Here is a 23,020-nt window from a genome sequence, read left to right on the forward strand (position 1 = left end):
CTCTATAAATTTTAAGAATGAGATACAACTTCATTATAAGTTTAAAAATTCTTATAGGCAAGATGTTAGAGGATGTCTCCCTGGCTAAGGAATCTAGAACTAGGAGTCATGGACTCAAAATAAAGCACAGGTCTTTTGGGACTGAGAAGAAAACTTTTTTCAGTAAAAGTGTGAATTGAATCGAATTGACTTTATTACTTATATCCTTCATATACTTGAGTAAAACCTTTACATTAAGTCTCCATCTAAATGTGTACTATGCACTTTATAGTAATTTATAAAAGATATTATCTAAAACAGGATAGTTAATATAACATGGAAATACAGTTATGTCAGCATGAATTAATCAGTCTGATGGCCTGGTGGAAGAAGTTGTCCTGGAGCCTATTGATCCTCACTCTTATGCTGCAGTACTGTTTTCCAGATGGTCGTGGCTGGAACAGTTTGTGGTTGAGGTGACTTGGGTCCCCAGTGATCCTTCAGGCCCTTTTTACACACTTGTCTTTGTAAATTTCCTGAGTAGTGGGAAGTTCACCTCTACAGATGTGCAAGGCTATCCACACCTCTCTGCAGAGTCCTACGATTGAGGGAAGTACAGTTCCTGTACCAGGCAGTGATGCAGCCAGTCAGGATGCTCTCAATTGTGCCGCTGTAGGAAGTTCTTAGAACTTGGAGGCCCATACCGAACTACTTCAACCATCTGAGGTGAAAGAGGCACTGCTGTGCCTTTTTCACCACACAGCTGATATGTACAGATCAAGTGAGATTCTCGGTGATGTTTATGCCAAGGAACTTAAAGCTGTTCACACTCTCCATCCCAGATGCCAATAGGGGTTAGCCTGTCTCCATTCCTTCTGTAGCCCACAACCAGCTCCTTCGTTTTTGCAACATTGAGGGAGAGGTTGTTTTCTTGACACCACTGTGTCAGGGTGAGGACTTCTTCTCTGTAGGTTCTAAACCTAGACTCTAAACCTAGAATGTTGTAAATAGTTTTTGCAAATAGATATTCAGTTTTATCATCAGCAAAGTGGTAGGAAGATGAAAAAGTTTTCATGGTATTTCTTGCAAATAGGACTGGCAACATTACACTCCATACAGTCTGAATGTAAGTACTTCACTGTGGAGGCTACCTTCAAGACATAAATTAATGTATACATACCATAGGTGCCACCTTGATCTCTTCTTTCATCAGTTTTGTTACTTCATTGTGGAGAGTAACACTATCCAGTGCCCAACCTTTATGTGCTCGTGTTACTTCTTGTCTCATTGCGGTTAAGAATCCTATGTAAAAAATATTGCAATTTCATTCTTTTCCATGTAATTACAATAAATTCTGCTTTGCTCCAGAACACCCGTCACTGTCTGTAAGGGGCTTGTATGTTCTTCCTGTGACCGCGTGGGTTTCCTCCCACAGTCCAAAGATGTACTAGTTGATAAGTTAATTGGTCATTGTAAATTATCTTATGATTAACTTAAGCTTAAATCAGGGATTGCTGGCTGGCCCAGCTTGAAGGGACTATTCTGCACTGTATCTCAATAAATAAATAAAAGAAAAGCCAAGCACTTACAAAACAGTACCAGTCTATTTGGTTCAAGTTGTCATGCATGCCTGTATCCAAAGTTCAAAGTAAATTTATTATCAAAGTACATTTAAGTCACCAACATATACAGTCCTGATATTAATTTTTTGCTGGCATTCACAATAAATACAAGAAACACAATAGAATCAATGAAAAATCAGATGAAAAGTCCTTGAAAGTGAGCCCATAGGTTGTGGGAACAGTTCAATGATGGAGTAAGTGAAGCTGAATGAAGTTATCCTCTCTGGTTCAAGAGCCTGATGGTTGAGGGGTAATAACTGTTCCTGAATTTGATGGTATGGGTCTTGAGACTCCTGTACCTCATTCCTGATGGCAGCAGTGAGAAGACAGCATGGCTTGAACAGTGGGAATCCATGATGATGAATGCTGCTTTTCTGTGACAGTGCTCCATGTAGTTGTGCTCAATGTTGGGGATGGACTGGGCTGAATCCACTAGTTTTTGTAGGCTTTTTCATTGAAGGGCATTGGTGTTTCCACACTTGGCCATGATGCAACCAGTCAATATACTTTCTAATGCATATCTATAAAAGTATGTCAATGTTTCAGATGACATATCAAATCTTTGCAAACCTCGAAGAAAGTAGAGGCGCAGCCACTTTCTTTGCAATCGCACTGATATGCTGTATTCAGGACAGATCCTCTGAAATGATAACACTGAGGAATGGCCTAAGGGAATCTATCCCAGAATACCAGTGAAAGTGAGGGAGAAAATTATTGGGGAACACAGAGATTTTTGCATCTTCATTAGCCACAGCTAAGATAAAGAAGACTGGAAGATAGGTAACATTGCCCCTTATTCAAAAATGTGAGTTGTGTTAAGTCTGGAAACTACATATAAGGGAACATAAAACAGCAGGGAACATAAAAACTGACTGTAAAAGCTTTTATAGATACGTGAAAAGAAAAAGATTGATCAAGACAAATGTAGGTCCTTTACAGCCAGAAACAGGTGAATTGATCATAGGGAACAAAGACATGGCAGACCAATTGAATAACTACTTTGGTTCTGTCTTCACTAAGGAGGACATAAATAATCTTCCGGAAATAGTAAGGGACCGAGGGTCTAGTGAGATGGAGGAACTGAGGGAAATACATGTTAGTAGGGAAGTGGTGTTAGGTAAATTGAAGGGATTAAAGGCAGATAAATCCCCAGGGCCAGATGGTCTGCATCCCAGAGTGCTTAAGGAAGTAGCCCAGGAAATAGTGGATGCATTAGTGATAATTTTTCAAAACTCCTTAGATTCTGGACTAGTTCCTGAGGATTGGAGGGTGGCTAATGTAACCCCACTTTTTAAAAAAGGAGGGAGAGAGAAACCTGGGAATTATAGACCGGTTAGTCTGACATCGGTAGTGGGGAAAATGCTAGAGTCGGTTATCAAAGATGTGATAACAGCACATTTGGAAAGAGGTGAAATCATCGGACAAAGTCAGCATGGATTTGTGAAAGGAAAATCATGTCTGACGAATCTTATAAAATTTTTTGAAGATGTAACTAGTAGAGTGGATAGGGGAGAGCCAGTGGATGTGGTATATTTAGATTTTCTAAAGGCTTTTGACAAGGTCCCACACAGGAGATTAGTGTGCAAACTTAAAGCACATGGTATTGGGGGTATGGTATTGATATGGATAGAGAATTGGTTGGCAGGCAGGAAGCAAAGAGTGGGAGTAAACAGGACCTTTTCAGAATGGCAGGCAGTGACTAGTGGGGTACTGCAAGGCTCAGTGCTGGGACCCCAGTTGTTTACAATATATATTAATGATTTAGACGAGGGAATTAAATGCAGCATCTCCAAGTTTGCGGATGACACTAAGCTGGGCGGCGGTGTTAGCTGTGAGGAGGATGCTAAGAGGATGCAGGGTGACTTAGATAGGTTAGGTGAGTAGGCAAATTCATGGCAGATGCAATTTAATGTGGATAAATGTGAGGTTATCCACTTTGGTTGCAAGAACAGGGAAACAGATTATTATCTGAACGGTGGATGATTAGGAAAAGGGGAGATGCAACAAGACCTGGGTGTCATTGTACACCAGTCATTGAAGGTGGGCATGCAGGTACAGCAGGCGGTGAAAAAGGCAAATGGTATGTTGGCATTCATAGCAAAAGGATTTGAGTACAGGAGCAGGGAGGTTCTACTGCAGTTGTATAAGGCCTTGGTGAGACTGCACCTAGAATATTGTGTGCAGTTTTGGTCCCCTAATCTGAGGAAAGACATTCTTGCCATAGAGGGAGTACAGAGAAGGTTCACCAGATTGATTCCTGGGATGGCAGGACTTTCATATGAAGAAAGACTGGATCGACTAGGCTTATACTCACCGGAATTTAGAAGATTGAGGAGGGGGATCTTATTGAAACGTATAAAATTCTAAAGGGATTGGACAGGCTAGATGCAGGAAGATTGTTTCCGATGTTGGAGAAGTCCAGAACGAGGGGTCACAGTTTAAGGATAAAGGGGAAGCCTTTTAGGACCGAGATGAGGAAAAACTTCTTCACACAGAGAGTGGTGAATCTGTGGAATTCTCTGCCACAGGAAACAGTTGAGGCCGGTTCATTGGCTATATTTAAGAGGAAGTTAGATGTGGCCCTTGTGGCTAAAGGGATCAGAGGGTATGGAAAGAAAGCAGGTACAGGGCTCTGAGTTGGATGATCAGCCATGATCATACTGAATGGCGGTGCAGGCTCGAAGGGCCGAATGGCCTACTCCTGCACCTATTTTCTATGTTTCTATATAAGCGATCCCTACATCATTGGTAGGGACATAGTTGGAGAAGGTACTGAGGGACAGGATTTATGATAACTTGGAAAGGCAGGGACTGATTAAGAGGAGACACCACAGTTTTATGTAGGAAAGATGGTGTTTCACAAATCTGAATAAGTTACATTGAGGAGGTAACTCAGCAAATTGTTGACCTTGTTTATGTGGATGTTTAACAAGGTTCGGTATGATAAATTGGTCCAGAAAGTAAAGCACAAGATTCCAAGACAAGTTGGTGACATGGTTCCAAAATAAGCTTTTTTAAAGTAACGGTGAAGGTAATCGAAGGTGAGGGTTGCTTCTGAATGGTAGTCTGTAACAATTGGTCATTGCTGGGATTGGTACTAGAAACTTTGTTCTTTGTAATAGGATGCAGCAAGATCTAGATCAGTTAGAAAGCTGGGCAAACTAAGTGGCAGACAGAATTTATTCCTGACAAGTGTGAGATAATGCATTTTGATAAGTCAAATTATCAAAAAAGTATAAAATAAAGACTAAATGGCAGGGACGTAGGAGCATTTAGATAGAACATAGAATATTTATATAGGACAAGCACAGGACAGGTTCTTCGGCCCACAATATTGTGCCAAACCAATTAAATTAGTAATCAAATGGCTAACTAAACCATTCTCTTCTGCCTACATAACGTCCATACCCTTCCATCTTCCTCACATTCATATGCATATCTAAATGTCTTTTATAAGTCTCTAATGTTTCTGCCTTCACCACTGTCCCAGCCAGCACAATCCAGGCACCCACCACTCTCTCTGTACCTCACATCTCCTTTGAAATTACCCCCTCTCATTTTACTGCATGCCCTTTGGTATTAGACTTTTCAACCCTCAGAAAGAGATATTATCTGTCTACTCATCTGTGAATCTCATAATCTTACAAACCTCTATTAAATCTCCCTTCAGCATCCACTGTTCCAGAGAAATCAACCCAATGTTGTCCAACCTCTCACTTTTGCATATGCCCTGTAATACAGGCAACATCCTGGTAAAGCTTTTCTGCAGCCTCTCCAAAGCCTCAACATCCTTCCTATAGTGGGGTGACCAGAAACATATGCAATACTCCAGGAGCGGCCTAACTAGTTTTATGAAGTTGCAACGCAACTTCTTAACTTTTGAACTCAGTGCCTCAAATAATAAAGGCAAGCTTGCCATTTGCCTTTTCAACCACCCTATCAAACTGTAACTACTTTCAGGGAGCTATGAGCTTGGACCCCAATATCCCTCTGCTCATCAACACTGTTAAGAATCTTACCCTTAACAGTGTACTGTCTCTTTACATTTGACCTACCAAGGTGCAACACTTCGCATTTGGGCATATTAAACTCCATCTGTCATTTCTCCACCCATAACTGCAACGGATCGAGATGCCGTTGTATTTTTTGCCTATCTTCAATCCTACCCACACCACCACCAACCTTCATATCATCTGCAAATTTACTAACCCACACATCTACATTTACATCCAGATCATTTACGTACATCACAAACAGCAGAGGTCCCAGGAGAAATCCCTATAGAACAACACTAGTGACAGACCTCCAGATAAAATAAGTCCCTTCGACCACTACCTTGTCTTCAATGGGCAAACCAGTTCTGAATCCAAACAGCCTATTCACTATGGATCCCATACATCTTAATATTCTGGATGAGCTCCCATGAAGGAACTTGTCAAACTCAGTACCAAAATCCAATTAAACAACATCCACAGCTCTGCCTTCATCAATCATGCTTGTCACCTGGTCAAAAATCCAAGCAAGTTAGTAAAACATGAAGTGCCTCCGCACAAACCCATGCTGGCTCTTCCTACTTGGGCCATGATTTTCCAAATGTTCATGAATCTTATTCCTAAGAATTCTCTCCAGTAACTTCCCTACCACTGACTACCAGGGATAATCCTGGAAACTATAGACTGGTGAATTAATGGTAGAGAAGTTACTGGAGAGAATTCTTAGGATTAGGATTTGTTGGCTGTTTAGATTCAGACTCTTGATGTATGTAAAGAATGCCTTGGGATTCTCTTTAATCTTACTTGCCAAGGACTTTTCATGACCCCTCCCCCATGCAGAGGGACCTTGGGATGCAAGTCTCTATCTCACTGAAAATGCAACGTACTGTAGGTGGAGGGGTAGTGAAGGTGGAATTTGGCGTGATTGCCTTCATGAGCCAATGCATTGAGTACAAGCATTGGAATGTCATATTGCAATTGTGCAAAATAATATTTAGACTGATTTGGAGTAGTGTATGCAGTTATGCTTGCCACAGTGCATGAAAGATGCAGCTGAAATTGAGAATGCAAAAGAGATTCATCAGGATATTGCCTGGAACGGAGGGCTATGTTACAAGAGATTAGATTGGCTGAGTTTATTCACACTGAGTGGTAACTATATAGAGGTTTAGAAACTTTATGAGGGGTAGTGTCCTTTTCCCAGGGCTCAGAGGTCCAGAACTAAAACTGGAAGGCAGAAGTTTAAGGTGAGATGAGAGAAATGTGTAAGTGTTTCACACAGAGGGTGGGGGTTATCTGGAATGGGCAATTAGAAATGTGGTAGAAGGCAGAATCAATTACAACATTTAAAATACATTTGAACAGTTAGTTGAATAGGAGAACTGTAGAGAGACATGGCCTAATGCATGGGATTAGCTTAGACATGCATTGCATTCAGTGTGAATATGATGGACAAAAAGAGCCTATTTCTGCATTGTACAATTCTATCTTATCTTAGAGTCCTTATTTTACATTCATAATGAATTATAAGAGTGAAGCATCAAGGAAACTGGCCCTTCAGCTCAACTTGTTCATGCTGAGCAGGATGCCTACCCAAGCTAGCCCCATTTTTCTGCATTTATTCCATATCTCTCTGATCTAAACCTTTTTCTAACCATGCATCTATCTAAATATCTTATAAACATTGTCATTGTGCTTGCCTCTCCAGCTTTCTCTGTAGCTCATTCCATATACCCACCACCCTCTATGTGAAAAAACTCCACTCAGCACTCTTTTAAAGCTTTCCTCTCCCTCCTAAAAGCAATATCCTCAGGTTTTAGACTATTCTGTCCTAGGAAGAAGATTATGACTATTCACTTTATTTATGCTTCTTATGATTTTATATACCTCTATAAATTTACCCTTGTCCAAGTCAAATTCCATCTGCAATTTCTTGGCCCACTTCTCCCATTCATCTAGATCCTGTTGAAATCTTAGATAACCCTTCTTTACTTTAGTGTAATCTGCAAATTTACTAACCATATTAACAAAATTGTCATCCAAATTGTTAATATAGATAACAAAAGAGTGGACCCAGCACCTATCCCTGTGGCACACCACTAGTCAGAGGCCTCCAATCTACTTAACAACCCTCTACTATCATCTGTCTTCTACGATTAATATAATTGTCTATCCAAATGGTTAGTTCACCTTATATACCATGTAATCAAACCTTCCACACTAACCTACGAGACTAGTAAACATAGATGTTGTTGTATTTCTACACGTAGTGCTAAACCAATTGGTATAAATAATTATGCAAAAATCCCTTAGCAGCACCTTTTCATATTTTAAATCATAATGTACTATTCATTGAATTATTAGCACCTACCCTGGGGATTGAAGAAACCTGTCATCCAAAAGACATTAGGTCTGCCCTCAAAGATCCAGGTAGAAAATTGTGCATTTCTCTCGAGGAGCTCTGTGAACCAAAATCCCAGTGTAGAGGAAGCCCAGGAAATCCTCTTCCACCCCTGAGGGACACGGGCATCATACATGTTGTCCAAAGCATCAATTAAATCCTGCAATAATGAAAGCACTGCATTTACAGACAATCCAGGACTCTCCAAGATGCAAAATTGTACAACAGTCAATTTCTAAGAACTTCTTCACAAGCATTAAAAAAGAGAAATGCAAGTATTGGGATTTTGAAATTGTTCTGTGAAGCAGATAAATCAGTAATCAGGCAAGAAAAAAGGTGTTTCAGGGATGAGATGGCATTCATTTTCAGCTGCTATGAACTGTATATTTTGAGAAGACCCAATTTCCAGAATTTCCTCTTAATGCAAGGACCTTGGTGCATCCCTAGAGGAAAATAATTGAGGTAACTACAGAGAGAGATCTTCTCTTCAGATTATGCCTGTTCTGACACAAACTGAAATTGTTTTTTATCTGAAATTGTGGATTTATTGTCAGTCTGTAAGGCTGGTCTTCCTCCTGCAGATAGGGTACATTTTTCCTTCTCTCCAACTCTCCAGCCAATTCCACTTGCCTCTCGTGCTTGGAAAATACTGCAGCCCATGATGAGGACTACTGAATAAGCACAAGTTCTTTTTGGAATGATTATATATACCAGATGTATAGGATAGCAACAAATACCTGGGGATCCTACAGGCGCATGGAAGCCATAATGAGCGTACAAGGAAGGCGTAGCACCCAAGTACCTCCAAAGAGTGAGGCAGGGCTTAAAAAGCCAGCTGAATGGGAAGAACAAGTTCAGACCCATCAACACATTTGCTTTACCAGTCATCAGATTCCCAACCGCAATAATGAACAAACTAGAAGCCACTGACATCAAGATCCAGAAACTACTAACGATACATGGAGGATTCCACCCAAAGTCCAACATCGAGTGACTATACACCTGCCAGAATAAGAGAGGATGGGGACTTGGAAATGTCAAAGCCAGAGTTCTGGAAGAAATGCGAAACACCATGAGTATGCCAGGAAGATGGTCCCTAAGGATGACCTGCTAGGAGAACACCTCAGACAGCAGGCAGGGGATATGGAAATGGAAGTGAGTGAAGCAGAGCCAGAGGACCAGAGGCAATGGCAGGACAAGCCACTGCACGGGATGTACCATCGCCAGATATCAGAGGTGGCTGACATAAGAAATGGCTGGAAATGGCAGGGCTGAGGTGCAGCACAGAGGCACTGCTCATGGCTGCACAAAAACAGGCGCTGAATACAAGAACAATAGAAGCAGGGGACTATCACACCATACAAGAACCAAGAACTCTCTGTGTGAGGAATCCACTGAAACCATCCAGCACATGGTTACAGGTTGCAAGATACAGGCAGGGACAGCATACACTGAACAGCAAATCAAATTGCAGTAACTGTGTACAGGAACATCTGCACTGAGTATGGATTGGACACTCCCAAATCCAACAAGGAAACACCCGAGAAGATAGTGGAGAATGCCAGAGTTAAGATCTTGTGGGACTTCCAAATACAGACTGATATGCAGGTACTGGCCAACCAACCAGACAGTAATACTAGACAAGGAACAAAAGAAAGCAATAGTAATAGATATGGCAATACCGAATGACAGTAACATCAGGAAGGAAGAATGAGAAGCTGGAGAAATACCAGGGCTTGAAAGAGTAGGTAGAAAGGATATGGAAGGATAAAGCCAGAGTAATCCCAGTGGTGATAGGAGCACTTGGGGCTGTGACACCTGGACTGAGAGAGTGGCTCCAACAAACCTGAGAATGACATCTGAGATCTCAGTCCAGAGAGCGCACTACTAGGAATAGGAAGGATACTGCGCTAAACCCTCAAGCTCCAACGCCTCTGGTAGAGGACCCAAGATTGAGGGAAAAATACACATACACACTACCCAAAAGGGGTGAGAAAAAATTATATATATTTCTTATTGTAATTGATAGCTTTTTATGATATATTGCTCCATACTACTGCTGCAAAACAATAAATTTCATGACCTATCTCAGTGATATTAAACCTGATTCTATCTCCATGAGGAAATAACTCTAATGCCGAACATTCTCAACAATTCAAAACCAGTATCAGCAATTACAACACTTCTCAACCGTTAAGGTCAAGAACACCCAAGCCACCCAAAAATTGTCTCTCTGTACCTCTATGCAGCTTAAAACAAATACAAATGTTCAGTAATTAAGTAATTCAACTTCAGAATAGAATTCCATTCCTATCCATCAGAAAGAGCAGGAAGTGGTGGTCAAGCAGTTTTATCAGAAAGCCACATTGCTTTGAAGTGAAATCACTTGAATAAAATTAAAATTGTCAGACTTTACACCAATTGGTAAATCTGACCATAAATATTAAAATAATATGAATGATTTTCAAATGATTTTCCTTCTGCAATTTTACTTTGATTTATTCATTGAACAGATCTGAGTCACTTTTCAACTTAAAGATAAACTATTCCATAATAGTTTGATGGCTTAAATTGATCTTCTATTCCTAACTCAGAACATACAGCTGCAAATATATTTAATTATTTTTCTTATTATCCTTTTTTCTATATGACTTAATAATAAAGGAATTTGTGATGTAAAGCTTAACCAAAATGACACTGACCTCACTCATGATAATAGTTCCCTCTATAGCCAGTTTTAAATCACTCAAGCAATTGCGAAGCATTGTAATAACCTTCTGCATTCGGTCAATTTCTTGACGCAAGAAAATATTCATAGAATTCAATATCCCCATTTTTATGAGGCGAGCTTTCACCTGTAAAACAGAATTTTCTCTCATGATAATAAACAAACTTGCAGTTATTATTCCCTTCTAAATAGTACCTCCCCCCAACAACCCCCCCCCCCCCCAGTGTTCGCTCTGCAGAAGACAAGCTGTATTGTGTTCTACTGCAGACTGCTGCAACTTAATGACCTCAGGGAGTTGTACTACATTTTTTTTGTATGACTGTATTTTACTGCTATCTTATAAGTACTTGCTACCTTATATGTGCTATATGTACCTTGTGTATGACTGTTGGTACTGTGCTTTGAACCTTGGCCCTGGAGTAACATTGCTTCTTTTGGCTATATTCATGGGTATTCATATATGGTTGAATAACAATTAAACCTGAACAAGACTTTCGAGAATCAGAGCAACTGTACACAGCTATGGTGAAAAATGTATATATTTTTGACCTCTTTATTTAATCTTGGTCTTAATGGCAGGGCCACATGGTCTACTCCAGCTCATATTTATTGTGTCTAACTAATATTTAATTCTAGGACCATATGTAGTATCCTTAGAAAATTGGATTAGTTGATGGCCATGAGACATAATTGGTTACAGGATGGGGAAATGTGATTGATGGAATAGCTCTGAGAGCAGACATATATTAAATGGGACTCCTACATTATAAGGAAGAATGAAAATAAGAAGTTAATAAAGTATAACATTTGTTTTAGTCTAATGCAGTGAACCTAAAACCAGTGGCTCATTTTCTAGTATTCCAAGGGGGTGTACTCACATCATCAACATCCCTAAAACTAGTTACAGCCATGATACCCTTTCAACCAGTAGCAGTGAAAGTACCTCATGTGCCACATAATCTGGAGGCAACTTCTTCAGCATACTCTCAGCGAGTTTGTAGACAGTGGCTTCTCTCGTCTCACCCCCTCCTCCACCACTTTCTTTTGGCTGGATATTGGTGATAGTGTTGAGAATTTCAGCTGCAGTGTTACTCTGGTACCTGAAGGAAAAGACAGTGAGTGGAAAGAATAGTTTAAGACATAGTGTTCACCTTTGCAGATCAATAGTTATTGACCCTCTTGACCCCAGGATTCCACCAGCAGGCCTGGCCTTAACTCTGAATTAGCTCATTTTCCCTTCACTGATGCATCATGCAGCTGAAAGAGGAGCACCCAACTCCTTTCAGTGACCCCATAGCCCAAACAATCACTGGACCTGGTGCTGCAGTTGATTAACAACCTTAGTGGGCACTGATAAGTTTCAAGGTTGTTGTGTATAAAGGATGCTCAATAATGTCATGCACTTCAACCTGTCTCCTTAGCCACAAATGAAGTCTCAGAGTACTGAAGCATAGCCAGTGTTGTCCCTCTGTTTAAGAATGGCAATAGGGATAAATCACAAAGTGATAATCCAGTGAGTCTTACATCAGCGCCTGAGAAGATTCTTAGGAATAGGATTTACACATATCTGGAAAAATCATAGATACATTAAGGATAGTAAGCATGATTGTGTTTAACAGACGTCAGGTTGACAAACTAGATTGAGTTTTTGGAACTGCTGAAGATGAGGGTAGGACTGTGGAAGCTCTATACATGGACTTCAGTAAAGGTTTTGACAAGATCCTTTATGGTAGACTGATCCAAAAGACTAAGGTTCATTGGATCTATGGAAACTTGGTAGACTGGATTTAAAATTAGCTAGGCCTTAGAAAACAGAGGGGAGCGATGTTCTGAATGGAGAACTGTTAACAGTAATGTCTCCTTGAATCTGTGTTGGAACCTCTGTTGTGATTTGAGCAAAAATGTAGGTGGGCAGATTATAAAGTTTGCAGATGATGCAAAAATTGTTGGAATAGTGGATAGTGGGCATGGTTGTCAAAATATTCATCAAGAGATAATCTATTAGGGCAGAAAAATGGAAAATCCAGAAAAGTGTGAGGAACTACACTGTAAGAGGCCAAATGTAAGAAGAAAGTGAACAGTAAATAGCAGGACACTTGGGAGTAAAGAAGGATCTTAGGGTGCAAGTCCATAGCTCCTTGAAGTGGCAATACATATAGATAAGGTGATTAAACAAAGGCATATGGCATACTTGCCTTTGGTGGTCAGGGGTTGAGTACAGAATTTGGGATGTCAAGCTGCAGCTGTAACATTTTGGGATAGGCATATATAACTTTTTAATTCTCTCACTGAATGTAGATGTTCCATCAATGACTTTATTTAGTGAGAGAATAAGAAAGAAACTGCTATGGATGCACCTCAACTCTGATTGATAAAGAATTCCTGTTGGAAGGGCAAAATAAGGGACAGCATGGTGTGTAGGAGTTAGCTTAACTCTTATTACGGTGCCAGTGATCTGGGTTCAATTCTGCTGCTGTCTGTATGACGTTTTACATTCTGTCCTGGATCATATGGGTTTTCTCCCACATTTCAAAGACATATGAGTGTAATTAGTGGTGCGGGCCCATTGGCCCAGAAGGGCACGTTATCATGCTACATATCTAAATAAAAATTTTTAAAGTAAAATTGGATTTGGCTGTTACATTCCTGTAATCAAATAGCTGCTTAGTGATCATCATCTCAATTGAATATTCAGAATATCAAAGCCCAGAGAAGAGTGGAAAGAGATGGAAGAATAGTTTTTATTTTCTGAATCTTCTTCCTCCTCCCTGAAATTATTTTTATAATAAGGTATCATTCTTGTTACAATGGTTTATTACAATTTTATGCCCATTAGCTAATCATTCAAGAGGTGTACTCATCAACAACTAGGATGCTAGTTGAGGGGATGATTTAGTTTATGACTTTGCAACTTTCTAGATCAAATGAGATGTCAGCAGGCATCAGTGCTGTGGAAATCACATGGTGGCACAGTACCACCAATGCATTTCTTCAGATCCAGCTCCAACATTCGAGGTGGAACCTTGACCTTTGGTGCTGCATCATCTTTCTGTGATCATGTGGGTTTCCTCCAGGTCTCCACTTTCCCAAAGCCATTGATAGGTTACTAACCACAATGGTATTGAATTAGGATTAGTCAAACAATGCTTGATATTCAATGTGTACTTGATGAGTCAAAAGGCATCTTTCCATACTGTATGACAAAGGAACATTCATCTCCAGTAAATAAAGACTGGTTGAAACATATGGGAACTAGCATGGGAACTAATATTTTGACTTACAGCCAGAAATTTGAATGATATGATTAGTAAAACATTATCCTCAGATTAAAGCACCTGCATAATTAATTTCCATTGCTGTGTCTTCCTTGCAGCCATTTCACCAGTCTCTTCTGAATTAATGTAAAGTGACATCTAACAATTTCCATTTGGGCTCAAGCAATTGGTCTCTTAAGTTCAATGGAAAGCTGTCAAAGTTGAGTTTATCGTCAAGTGCACAAGTGCATGTAAGCACCATTGCATTGAAAAGCTTATTGCAGCGGATCACAGGCACCAAATCATTATACTGTATAAGCAACATTCAAAAGATAAACATAAATTAAATACAATTTTACAAGAAAGAATATGATTGGAACAAAAAAATGTTCATTTTAGTGCAAAGTGATCAAAAACTGTAGTGACAAAACTCAACACGAATGTAATTACTTCTAATGGACTTTTATTGAAACCCAATAAATGACAACATCATGTATATACATGGAGAACTTAACCCTTAACAGTCTGGGTGAATTCTGCCTAATGAAATCAAGGAGTACACACACACACACACACACACAAACACACACACACACACACACACACACCACCACCACCACCCCCCCCCCCCCACCCAGAATTCACCCTAGCAGACAAAGTTAAACGAGCAGGGGCCTGCAAAACTCAGCTGAACCCACTGCTGCTTTCATGGCCACGTGCTGGGGAGGAAGAACAGTCAACGTCAGAAGGTCTGGAGGTGGGAGGCCAGCTCCTCCATGGGAGCTGTGCCACTTCCACTGGAGAGTCCAGGTCCAAATAGGCAGGCTTGAGACGATCCACAGAAACACTGTCTGGAATACCTCCAAAGTCCAGCATAAAAACTTATCCCCCACTTTCAACATGCGGAATGGACAGTCATACGCAGCCACAGGGGACTCTGATGTCCATCATGATGCACAAACACCAAAGCTCAGACATAAACTGCATCCCTCCGTCTGAAGAGATATCCAACAGAATGCCAAACCAAGAGATCCACGAGCCAATGAATGCTCGCGCCACCTCCGCAGATGAAATGGATGACAGCGGCACTACCTCCGGCTAACGTGTGGTCCTATCAATGATGGTGAGGAGTTGAGTAAACCCATGGGACAGGGGTAACAGGCCAACCAAATCCACCTTCACGTGGTCGAAACGCCGCTCAGGGCCCTTTGCACGCTGACATGCCAAACAAGGAGAAGCACAGTTCCTAATATCTTTCTTAAGCCCATGCCACACAAAATTTTCTGTCACCAGTTTCTGCAATGCCCTTCGGCCTGGGTGAGAATGCACCGCCGTCAGCTCACTGGCACAGCCAGCCTGGGTCACCCTGCTGACGCATCACACAGTAGTGAAACACTGCTGTCACTGAAAGCACATCACCAATTTCAACCCTGTGTCTGCTGAACACAGCGCTTGCATGCTCAGGTCCAAAACCTGGTCTGCCATCATCTGAGCATAGTCCATGTCAAATGAACAGCACCAGTGAAGGACCAGAAGGGTAGTCGGCCACAAGGTTACGCTTCCTCGCAATATGCAGGATGTCTGTGGTGAACTCTGAAATAAAAGAAAGATGGTGCAGCTGTCGAGCAGACCAAGGTTCAGAGACCTTAGCCCTGGCGAATGTTAGGGGCTCAATGGATAGCCCTCTTGGAGAAAATGAAACTATCACACTGCCAAGTACAGGCCAAGAAGCTCATGGTCGAACGTGCTGTACTTGTGCTCGCAGGGGCAAAGCTGACGGCTGAAAAAGGCGAGAGGCTGCCAAGCACCGTTGACCAGCTGCTCATGCACCGTGCCGACCGTGTAATCCAACACGTCCACGTTGAGATGCTCAGTGCCTCTGGGAGGGGGTGCGTCTGGGAGGGGGTGCGCCTGCAGCACTGCATTAGACAATGTCTGCTTAGTGTCTGAGAATGCCTTGGATTTTTTTTTCCTCCGTCCAGTTCATGATGTGCTTGGCCAGTTTGACCTTAATGGCCTTGTAGAGAGGGCACATGAGCTGAACAGTGGTAAAAGTTCACCATGCTCAAAAGCTCCTGCAGGGCCTTAATGGTGACTGGCTGAGGGAAGCACTTAACAACCTCAACTTTAGCTTGCAGGGGAACAGCACAATACAGGCCCTTCGGCCCACAAAGCTGTGCCAAGCATGTCCCTACCTTAGAACTACCTAGGCTTTGCCCATAGTCCTCTTTTTATCTAAGTTCCATGTAGCCATCCAGGAATCTCTTAAAAGACCCCATCGTTTCTGCCTCCAGCAGTCCATTCCACGCACTCACCACTCTGCATAAAAAAACTTACCCCTGACATCTCCTCTGTACCTACTTCCAAGCACCTTAAAACTGTGTCCTCTTGTGCTAGCCATTTCAGCCCTGGGGAAAAACCTCTGAGCCTCTATCCACACAATTAATACCTCTCATTACCTTGTACACCTCTATCAGGTCACCTCTCATCCTCCGTTGCTCCAAGGAGAAAAGGCCAAGTTCACTCAACCTATTCTCATAAGGCATGCTCCCCAATCCAGGCAACATCCTTGTAAATCTCCTTTGCACCCTTTCTATGTTTTCCACGTCCTTCCTGGAGTGAGGTGACCAGAACTGAGCACAGTACTCCAAGTGGGGTCTGACCAGGGTCCTATATAGCTGCAACATTACCTCTCGGCTCTTAAACTCAATCCCATGATTGATGAAGGCCAATGTACCATATGCCTTCTTAACCACAGAGTCAACCTGCGCAGCAGATTTGAGTGCCCTATGGACTCAGACCCCAAGATCCCTCTGATCCTCCACACTGCCAAGAGTCTTACCATTAATACTATATTCTGCCATCATATTTGACCTACCAAAATGAACCACCTCACACTTATCTGGGTTGAACTCCATCTGCTACTTCTCAGCCCAGTTTTGCATCCTATCAATGTCCCATTGTAACCTCTGACAGCCCTCCACACTATCCACAACACCCCCAACCTTTGTGTTGTCAGCAAATTTACTAACCCATCCCTCCACTTCCCCATCCAGGTCATTTATAAAAGTCATAAAAAGTAGGGGTCGTCCCAGAACAGATCCCTAAGGCACACCACTGGTCACTGGCCTCCATGCAGAATATGACCCATCTACAACCACTCTTTGCCTTCTGTGGGCAAGCCAGTTCATCTGTAAATACTAAGCCCCTGGATAGTGTGATGGAAAGAGGTGAAGGGAGAGGACAAAACTTACATCTTCTGTGATTGCAAGGGGAAGGGTCGTAAGAAAAAGTGTCATTGGTGGGAACAGATGAGTGGGAGAGGGAATTAGAATTAATGTCTCTCTTGTCAGTACTTGATAAGAATTAACAAGTAATTTACTCACGTGATGTCAGCATTTGGATGAAGGCCAAACACCTGAGGAGTATCAGTGATGGGTAGAGTTTGGATATATTCCAGATAGCTCTCAATATTTGGACATATTGGAATAATATAATCGGTATAGAAACTGAATTTGGGATCAAACATTTTCTCGCTGAACCACACCTATATGTGAAGTAAATTAAGCTGTTACCTTAGCAAAGCAGATTAATTCGACTCTCTAATGAAAGGATAAAGTAGGGCATCAGTTTCCTACAAACATACTGTTATGGATTATAGAAAGAGACTAGCTTCAAGCAAAAACACTTGGTTCATTGTTTTGAGCTTTATTCCCCTTCCTCTTTATTTTCTCTTATTCATTTTTTTTCTACAATACCTTCTAAGATGACAGTACTTGCAAAAATATTATTATAGAAACATTCTTGTTTGTCAAATGGGTCACCCTTAAATAATAGCTAGTAGAATGAAATTTATAATCCAGTCTATTTAAGGAATTGATGGTGGTCCAGAGCTGAGTGCTTGCTGTTTTGTTGTCCAGTCAGATGTGAAGATGAAATCATGAATAAACCTCAGGTTTCCTGATTTGAACAAATACTTGAAAAGTAAACATCAATCTGCACAAATACTAAGTGCAAAATTCTTTTAAAATTATTGCAAAAGTAAACTGGATGCCCAGTAACTTGTGCAATAATTTAAAAAGAATTACACTAGAAGTCGTCTCTTTCATGAAACAAACCATAACTCTGAAATGAATTAATTACCATTGCATGTTTCTGCTAATTACATTCATTTTGGGTTTTCCTGAGCACTCTAAAAATTCTAAAAATTGGACTTTATGGACCCAAGGACAGCACAATAGTGCTGATCAATAAAGTTTTAAATTTTTTTTAAGAGTCATAGAGTCATACAGCACATATATAATACAGCCCTTCAGCCCAATTAGTCTACACCAACTATGTTTTCACCCACAATATTCTGTGTTCAGTCCCTACATGCCATTTGTTTTATTTCCCTTCAAATAGGCTTATCCAATCAATCTCTGCTAGATCAAGTCCAATTCCCCTAAAATTAATCCTGTTCCGTTTTAGGACCCTATCCTTGTGGACCTGTCCAAGCTTTTTCCATTTGTCTTAAAACTTATACAATTATGGTCATTAGAATTATGCTTTACTCAGAAATAGGTGACGGCATCTCAATCTAATTAGATAATTAATCTCATTTCCCCAACCCGGTTCTCAGTTTGTAGTTTTGCTAAAGCTAAAGAAGTGCTATATGTAATGAAGAATTTTACCTCTGTCACCCTTTCAGCTAATACATTCCAGGGCAAAATTGCCCTTCATTTTTAAAAAGTTCCTGTTCCCACCCCCCCCCCCCCACTGATTCGCAAATTCTAATAAACACCTTAAATCTACATTCTCTCAAAAGGGGAAGGTGAAGCAACAAGCAGAATGCTGGAAAAGCTCAGCAGGTCAGGCAGCATCTATGGAAAGTAGATATAGAAATGTGAGTTTATAAGACAAAATGGTGTTAGTCTGGGGGGAGAGAGGGGAAGAGGAGGGGAGGAATGGTTAACTCGCCCCACTGAATGGTTAACTTGATTGAGGGATACGTGTGGTGGCACAGTGCATCTAACGATGGGCGAGTAATGATTTGCTTCCTCTTTCTATACGAGGTATGATTAATAATCAGATGCAGAATGAGAATGGGAAGCCTGCAGATGAGTTTGTGTGAATCCAATGCACAGTATCGAGGCTTCATCCCTCTGTAGTTAAGTGAGAATAATAGGGTGAAACATGATACCCCATAGATGGGGTAATTATAACAGTTCCACAAACAGCTATGTTGTTATTGGCTACACTAACGCCAGAAATAGGAAAGTAAAGGTCAGGGCCGTACAGTCTAAAGAAAGCATCGGGGTGGGAAGGCCGATGCAAGTATTAACCCATGACTGATCCGCAGGGAAGTGTTTCTGACCAGGTTTAAAGCAGGTGGAAAAGGCAAACTGGTGATATCCCCACACAAACCATGTTTGCCTTCTGGAAACATCAGTGACAAAAAGGAAGCCTGTGATAATAACAAAGTTTAGTTTAATGCCCCTCCCATGACTCAGACTGAGGTAGAAAGAATTATTGACAGCATGGAGACAGGAATCGCAGAAAGTTGCACAGTGCTCCCTGGCCTGTTGTCTAGGGGTTCAGTCAGGGTCCATAGGCAGGCAGAACTACGAAGCCTTGTGCAGTTAATGGTGGTAGGATGGGAACAATCAAAGGGTTATTGCACTGTTAGATCAATTGGTTGTTGGGGGGGAACCATCGATAGAAGCCTGAATACTGACAGCTTTATTACTTGAAAACATAATTGGAATTAATGTGCAACACGGACAGACAGTAGAGACTGAACTGGGAAAATACACAACTGGCATCCTTAAGGCAGCTGTTTTAGTGGGATCAGTGAAGTGAGAGCCTCTTATGATATCGCCATCTAGTGAATGAAACTGTACACCTCTCAACATCTTTTATTCCCCAGGATAGGCTTCTAAAACCCAGATTTAATATGAGAGGGGAAAGGTTTAAGAAGGACCAGAGAGGAAACTTTTTCCATAAAGAGTGTGGTACATATTTGAATGAGGGGCCTGAGAAAGTGGTAGAAGCAGATATTATTACAACATTTAAAAGACATTTGTAAGGGTACATGGTTAGGCAAGTTTTAAAGGGATATGAATCCTACACAAGTAAATGGGACAGGTACAGTTAGGCAACTTGGTCGAAATGGATGAGTTGAGCCAAACTGCTCGTTTCCATACTGACTCTAACTAGGTATGAAACAGAATAGGAAAGGTGGACCAAGTGGGACCAAGCATGTGGGTGATGGGCAGATAGAACCAAGTGGGAAAGGATAATGGGTCTTGGTAATGAAAAGAAATAATGAAAGAAACAAAGGAAGAGAGAACCTAGGTGGACTAGAAGGAGTAAAAGCAGTCACTTGCCTTGGTTACCCTGACATCACATACAAAACACATGACCTCTACAGCAAGGGCAGCAGAGTCATGTGAACATCACTGGCTCCCTTCCAAGTTGTATAACATAGTGACTTTGAAATATATTGTTAATTATTCATCATTGTTAGGTCGAAATCTTGGACCTAGGATTTACTGCAAGAGGACAAGGGGAATACATTCACAAGGAGGATTGCAGAAGTACAAGATGGTCTTGCTTATGATTCTCAGATACTGAAAAATTTTAAAAATATCTTCTTTGCTTCTAAGGAAACAACTTCACCTTAGTCATTCTCTTCTCAGAACGAATGCTCTGACAAGTGCTTTAAAAATCTCTTCTACACTCTCTGTAGTGCCATCATGTTTTTGTTGCAATGGGATGTGATTACCTTGGTAAAGCAGTTAAGTAGTCGCTTGTCAAAGTCATCTGTAACACGTCCTCCATACTGAACTTCTCCAAGCATGTACCGTACAGTATTCCATGACACACCCTGCACAAAATTAAATGCAAGAAAAACTCTCTCATTCAAGTGTACACTGACTCGCTGAAGCCAGAAATTTGATTTGGATAGGAAAATAAATTTATAGATACAAGTTAAATGCAAAAGAGCTTATATAGAAAAATATTATGCAATAAACTCTATGATGAGCAGAATTTTCAAACCTTTAACAAAGCTTGTGTCAAAAAACATGTAAACAAGATGATGTGGGAAGAACTTCCACAGAAGTACCAGACAATATTAAGGAACTGAATACTGTTCAATAAAATACTTTGTGACAAATCAACATGCTGGGAATATTCAATGAATCAGGCACTGTCTATGGAGAGAGAACTAGAACTCTGATGAAAAGTAATAGACTCACAAAAGACCGCGAATTCATAAACTTGAAACAGAAGCAGTCTCATGAAGGACTGTTACTCCGAAGTTCAACTCTATAGATGCGACCAGGCCTGATGGGTTTTCTAGTACTTTTGTGCTAATTGTTAATTACTTCCAATGAAACTCACTAGCACAAAAAACTTGATCATTGCAACTGCGGGGTTCATTTCTCCCATCTTTAGGAACATTTAAGATGTGTTATATTTTAAATTATCTATTTTTTCTTTCTTTACAGTTTTAATTCATCTTTTTCTCTCTGTCTTTTAAGCATACTTGTGATTTCAGTTTATTACTTCAGTATTTGTGTTATTTATTGTGTAGTCAGGGATACATAGCAGATTTCCATACTCACTCACACTGAGATCCCTCATTGCCCAGTGAGTAGACCATATTTTCAGCAGTCCCAACAGCAATCGATTTTCATTTAAAGGATTCATGGAAAATCTTAGATGTCCTTTCTTAGAAAATCTGGCCCAATATTTTAATATTGGTGACACACACAAAATGCTGGTGGAACACAGCAGGCCAGGCAGCATCTATAAGGAGAAGCAACGCTGCCTGGCCTGCTGTGTTCCACCAGTATTTTGTGTGTGTTGCTTGAATTTCCAGCATCTACAGATTTCCTCATGTTTGATTTTAATATTGGTGTTAATTTCCAAAAAGTTGTTTTTTCCCTAAATTCATTATCAACATTTTTATGCAAAGTTTGAAACTCACCTTCTTTTTATCACAGTCATCCAGGTGATTCTGTATGAACTGGATACTGGCTGTGAAATCTGAGGAATTAAATTCATATGGAATACACCAACCCAGTGGACCAAACTTTCGCCGCTCCTGACAATTGATAAAAAGAAATTATTAGTTTATCAATTTAGTTATTATTGTAAGATCCAAAAGCAATCAGATTGAACATGTATTTTTGAAGGTCTAGAGGTGATGTAAGAATATTTATTTCAGTAATGATTAGAGCTGCTGATTCACAGCACCAGATTCCTGGGTTCAAACCTCACCACAGAAGCTATTTTTATGAAGTTTGCACATTCTTCCTGTAAACAGATTATTTCCTTTAGGTACTGCAGTTTCCACACAAAGATGTGTGGACTGGTGGATTAACTGGTCACTGTAAATTGCCCCTAGTGTGTAGGTATGTGGTAAAATAAGGAGTTTCTTGATGAGAATGTGAGGTGAATAAAATTGGGACTACTGTAAGGTTAGCATAAATGGGTTGATAGTCAACATGGATTTGGTGGGACAAAAGGCCTCATTCTGTGCTGTGTGAACCTACAATTCTATAATGGAGATAGACGTCAGGTTTTCCTGAAACTGATGGTTCGGCACCTCTTCAGATGAAATCACGAGATGTAGTTTACTGGGTGGCCAACGGATGGCACTGTATGCAGTGCATGCATCATCTGTGGAGAGACTCATTTTGACAAAAGCATGCTATTTTTATAATTTACGTTGCTCTTGTTGGTGGTCGCCAAATATTTTGTGCTTATCTTTGCTTATTTTACATAAATATAACCCTAGCTATGGCTTCTAAGATAAATACAAGTGCCAGTGGTGGTGACAAACATGTACAAGGCCTTGGTGAGACCGCACCTAGGATATTGTGTGCAGTTTTGGTCCCCTAATCTGAGGAAAGACATTCTTGCCATAGAGGGAGTACACAGAAGGTTCACCAGATTGATTGCTGGGATGGCAGGACTTTCATATGAAGAAAGACTGGATTGACTAGGCTTATACTCACTGGAATTTAGAAGAGTGAGGGGGGATCTTATTGAAA

General features: G+C 40.8%; 1 protein-coding gene across 1 annotated transcript in view; it reads right to left on the minus strand.

Annotated features, from left to right (window-relative positions):
* Nucleotides 1–23,020, minus strand: part of LOC140732659 (dynein axonemal heavy chain 8-like) — a 704,719-nt gene that overhangs the window by 8,480 nt on the left and 673,219 nt on the right. Inside the window, exons 84-90 of the mRNA XM_073055352.1 lie at nt 21,952–22,068; nt 20,743–20,844; nt 17,363–17,523; nt 11,666–11,822; nt 10,697–10,849; nt 7,965–8,154; nt 1,160–1,281 (exon numbers count right to left, since the gene is read on the minus strand). Of these exons, the coding sequence (XP_072911453.1) occupies nt 1,160–1,281; nt 7,965–8,154; nt 10,697–10,849; nt 11,666–11,822; nt 17,363–17,523; nt 20,743–20,844; nt 21,952–22,068 (1,002 nt within the window). The remainder of the gene's footprint in view (nt 1–1,159; nt 1,282–7,964; nt 8,155–10,696; nt 10,850–11,665; nt 11,823–17,362; nt 17,524–20,742; nt 20,845–21,951; nt 22,069–23,020) is intronic.

This window comes from Hemitrygon akajei, chromosome 9, assembly GCF_048418815.1.
Source record: "Hemitrygon akajei chromosome 9, sHemAka1.3, whole genome shotgun sequence".
Lineage (NCBI taxonomy): Eukaryota > Metazoa > Chordata > Chondrichthyes > Myliobatiformes > Dasyatidae > Hemitrygon > Hemitrygon akajei.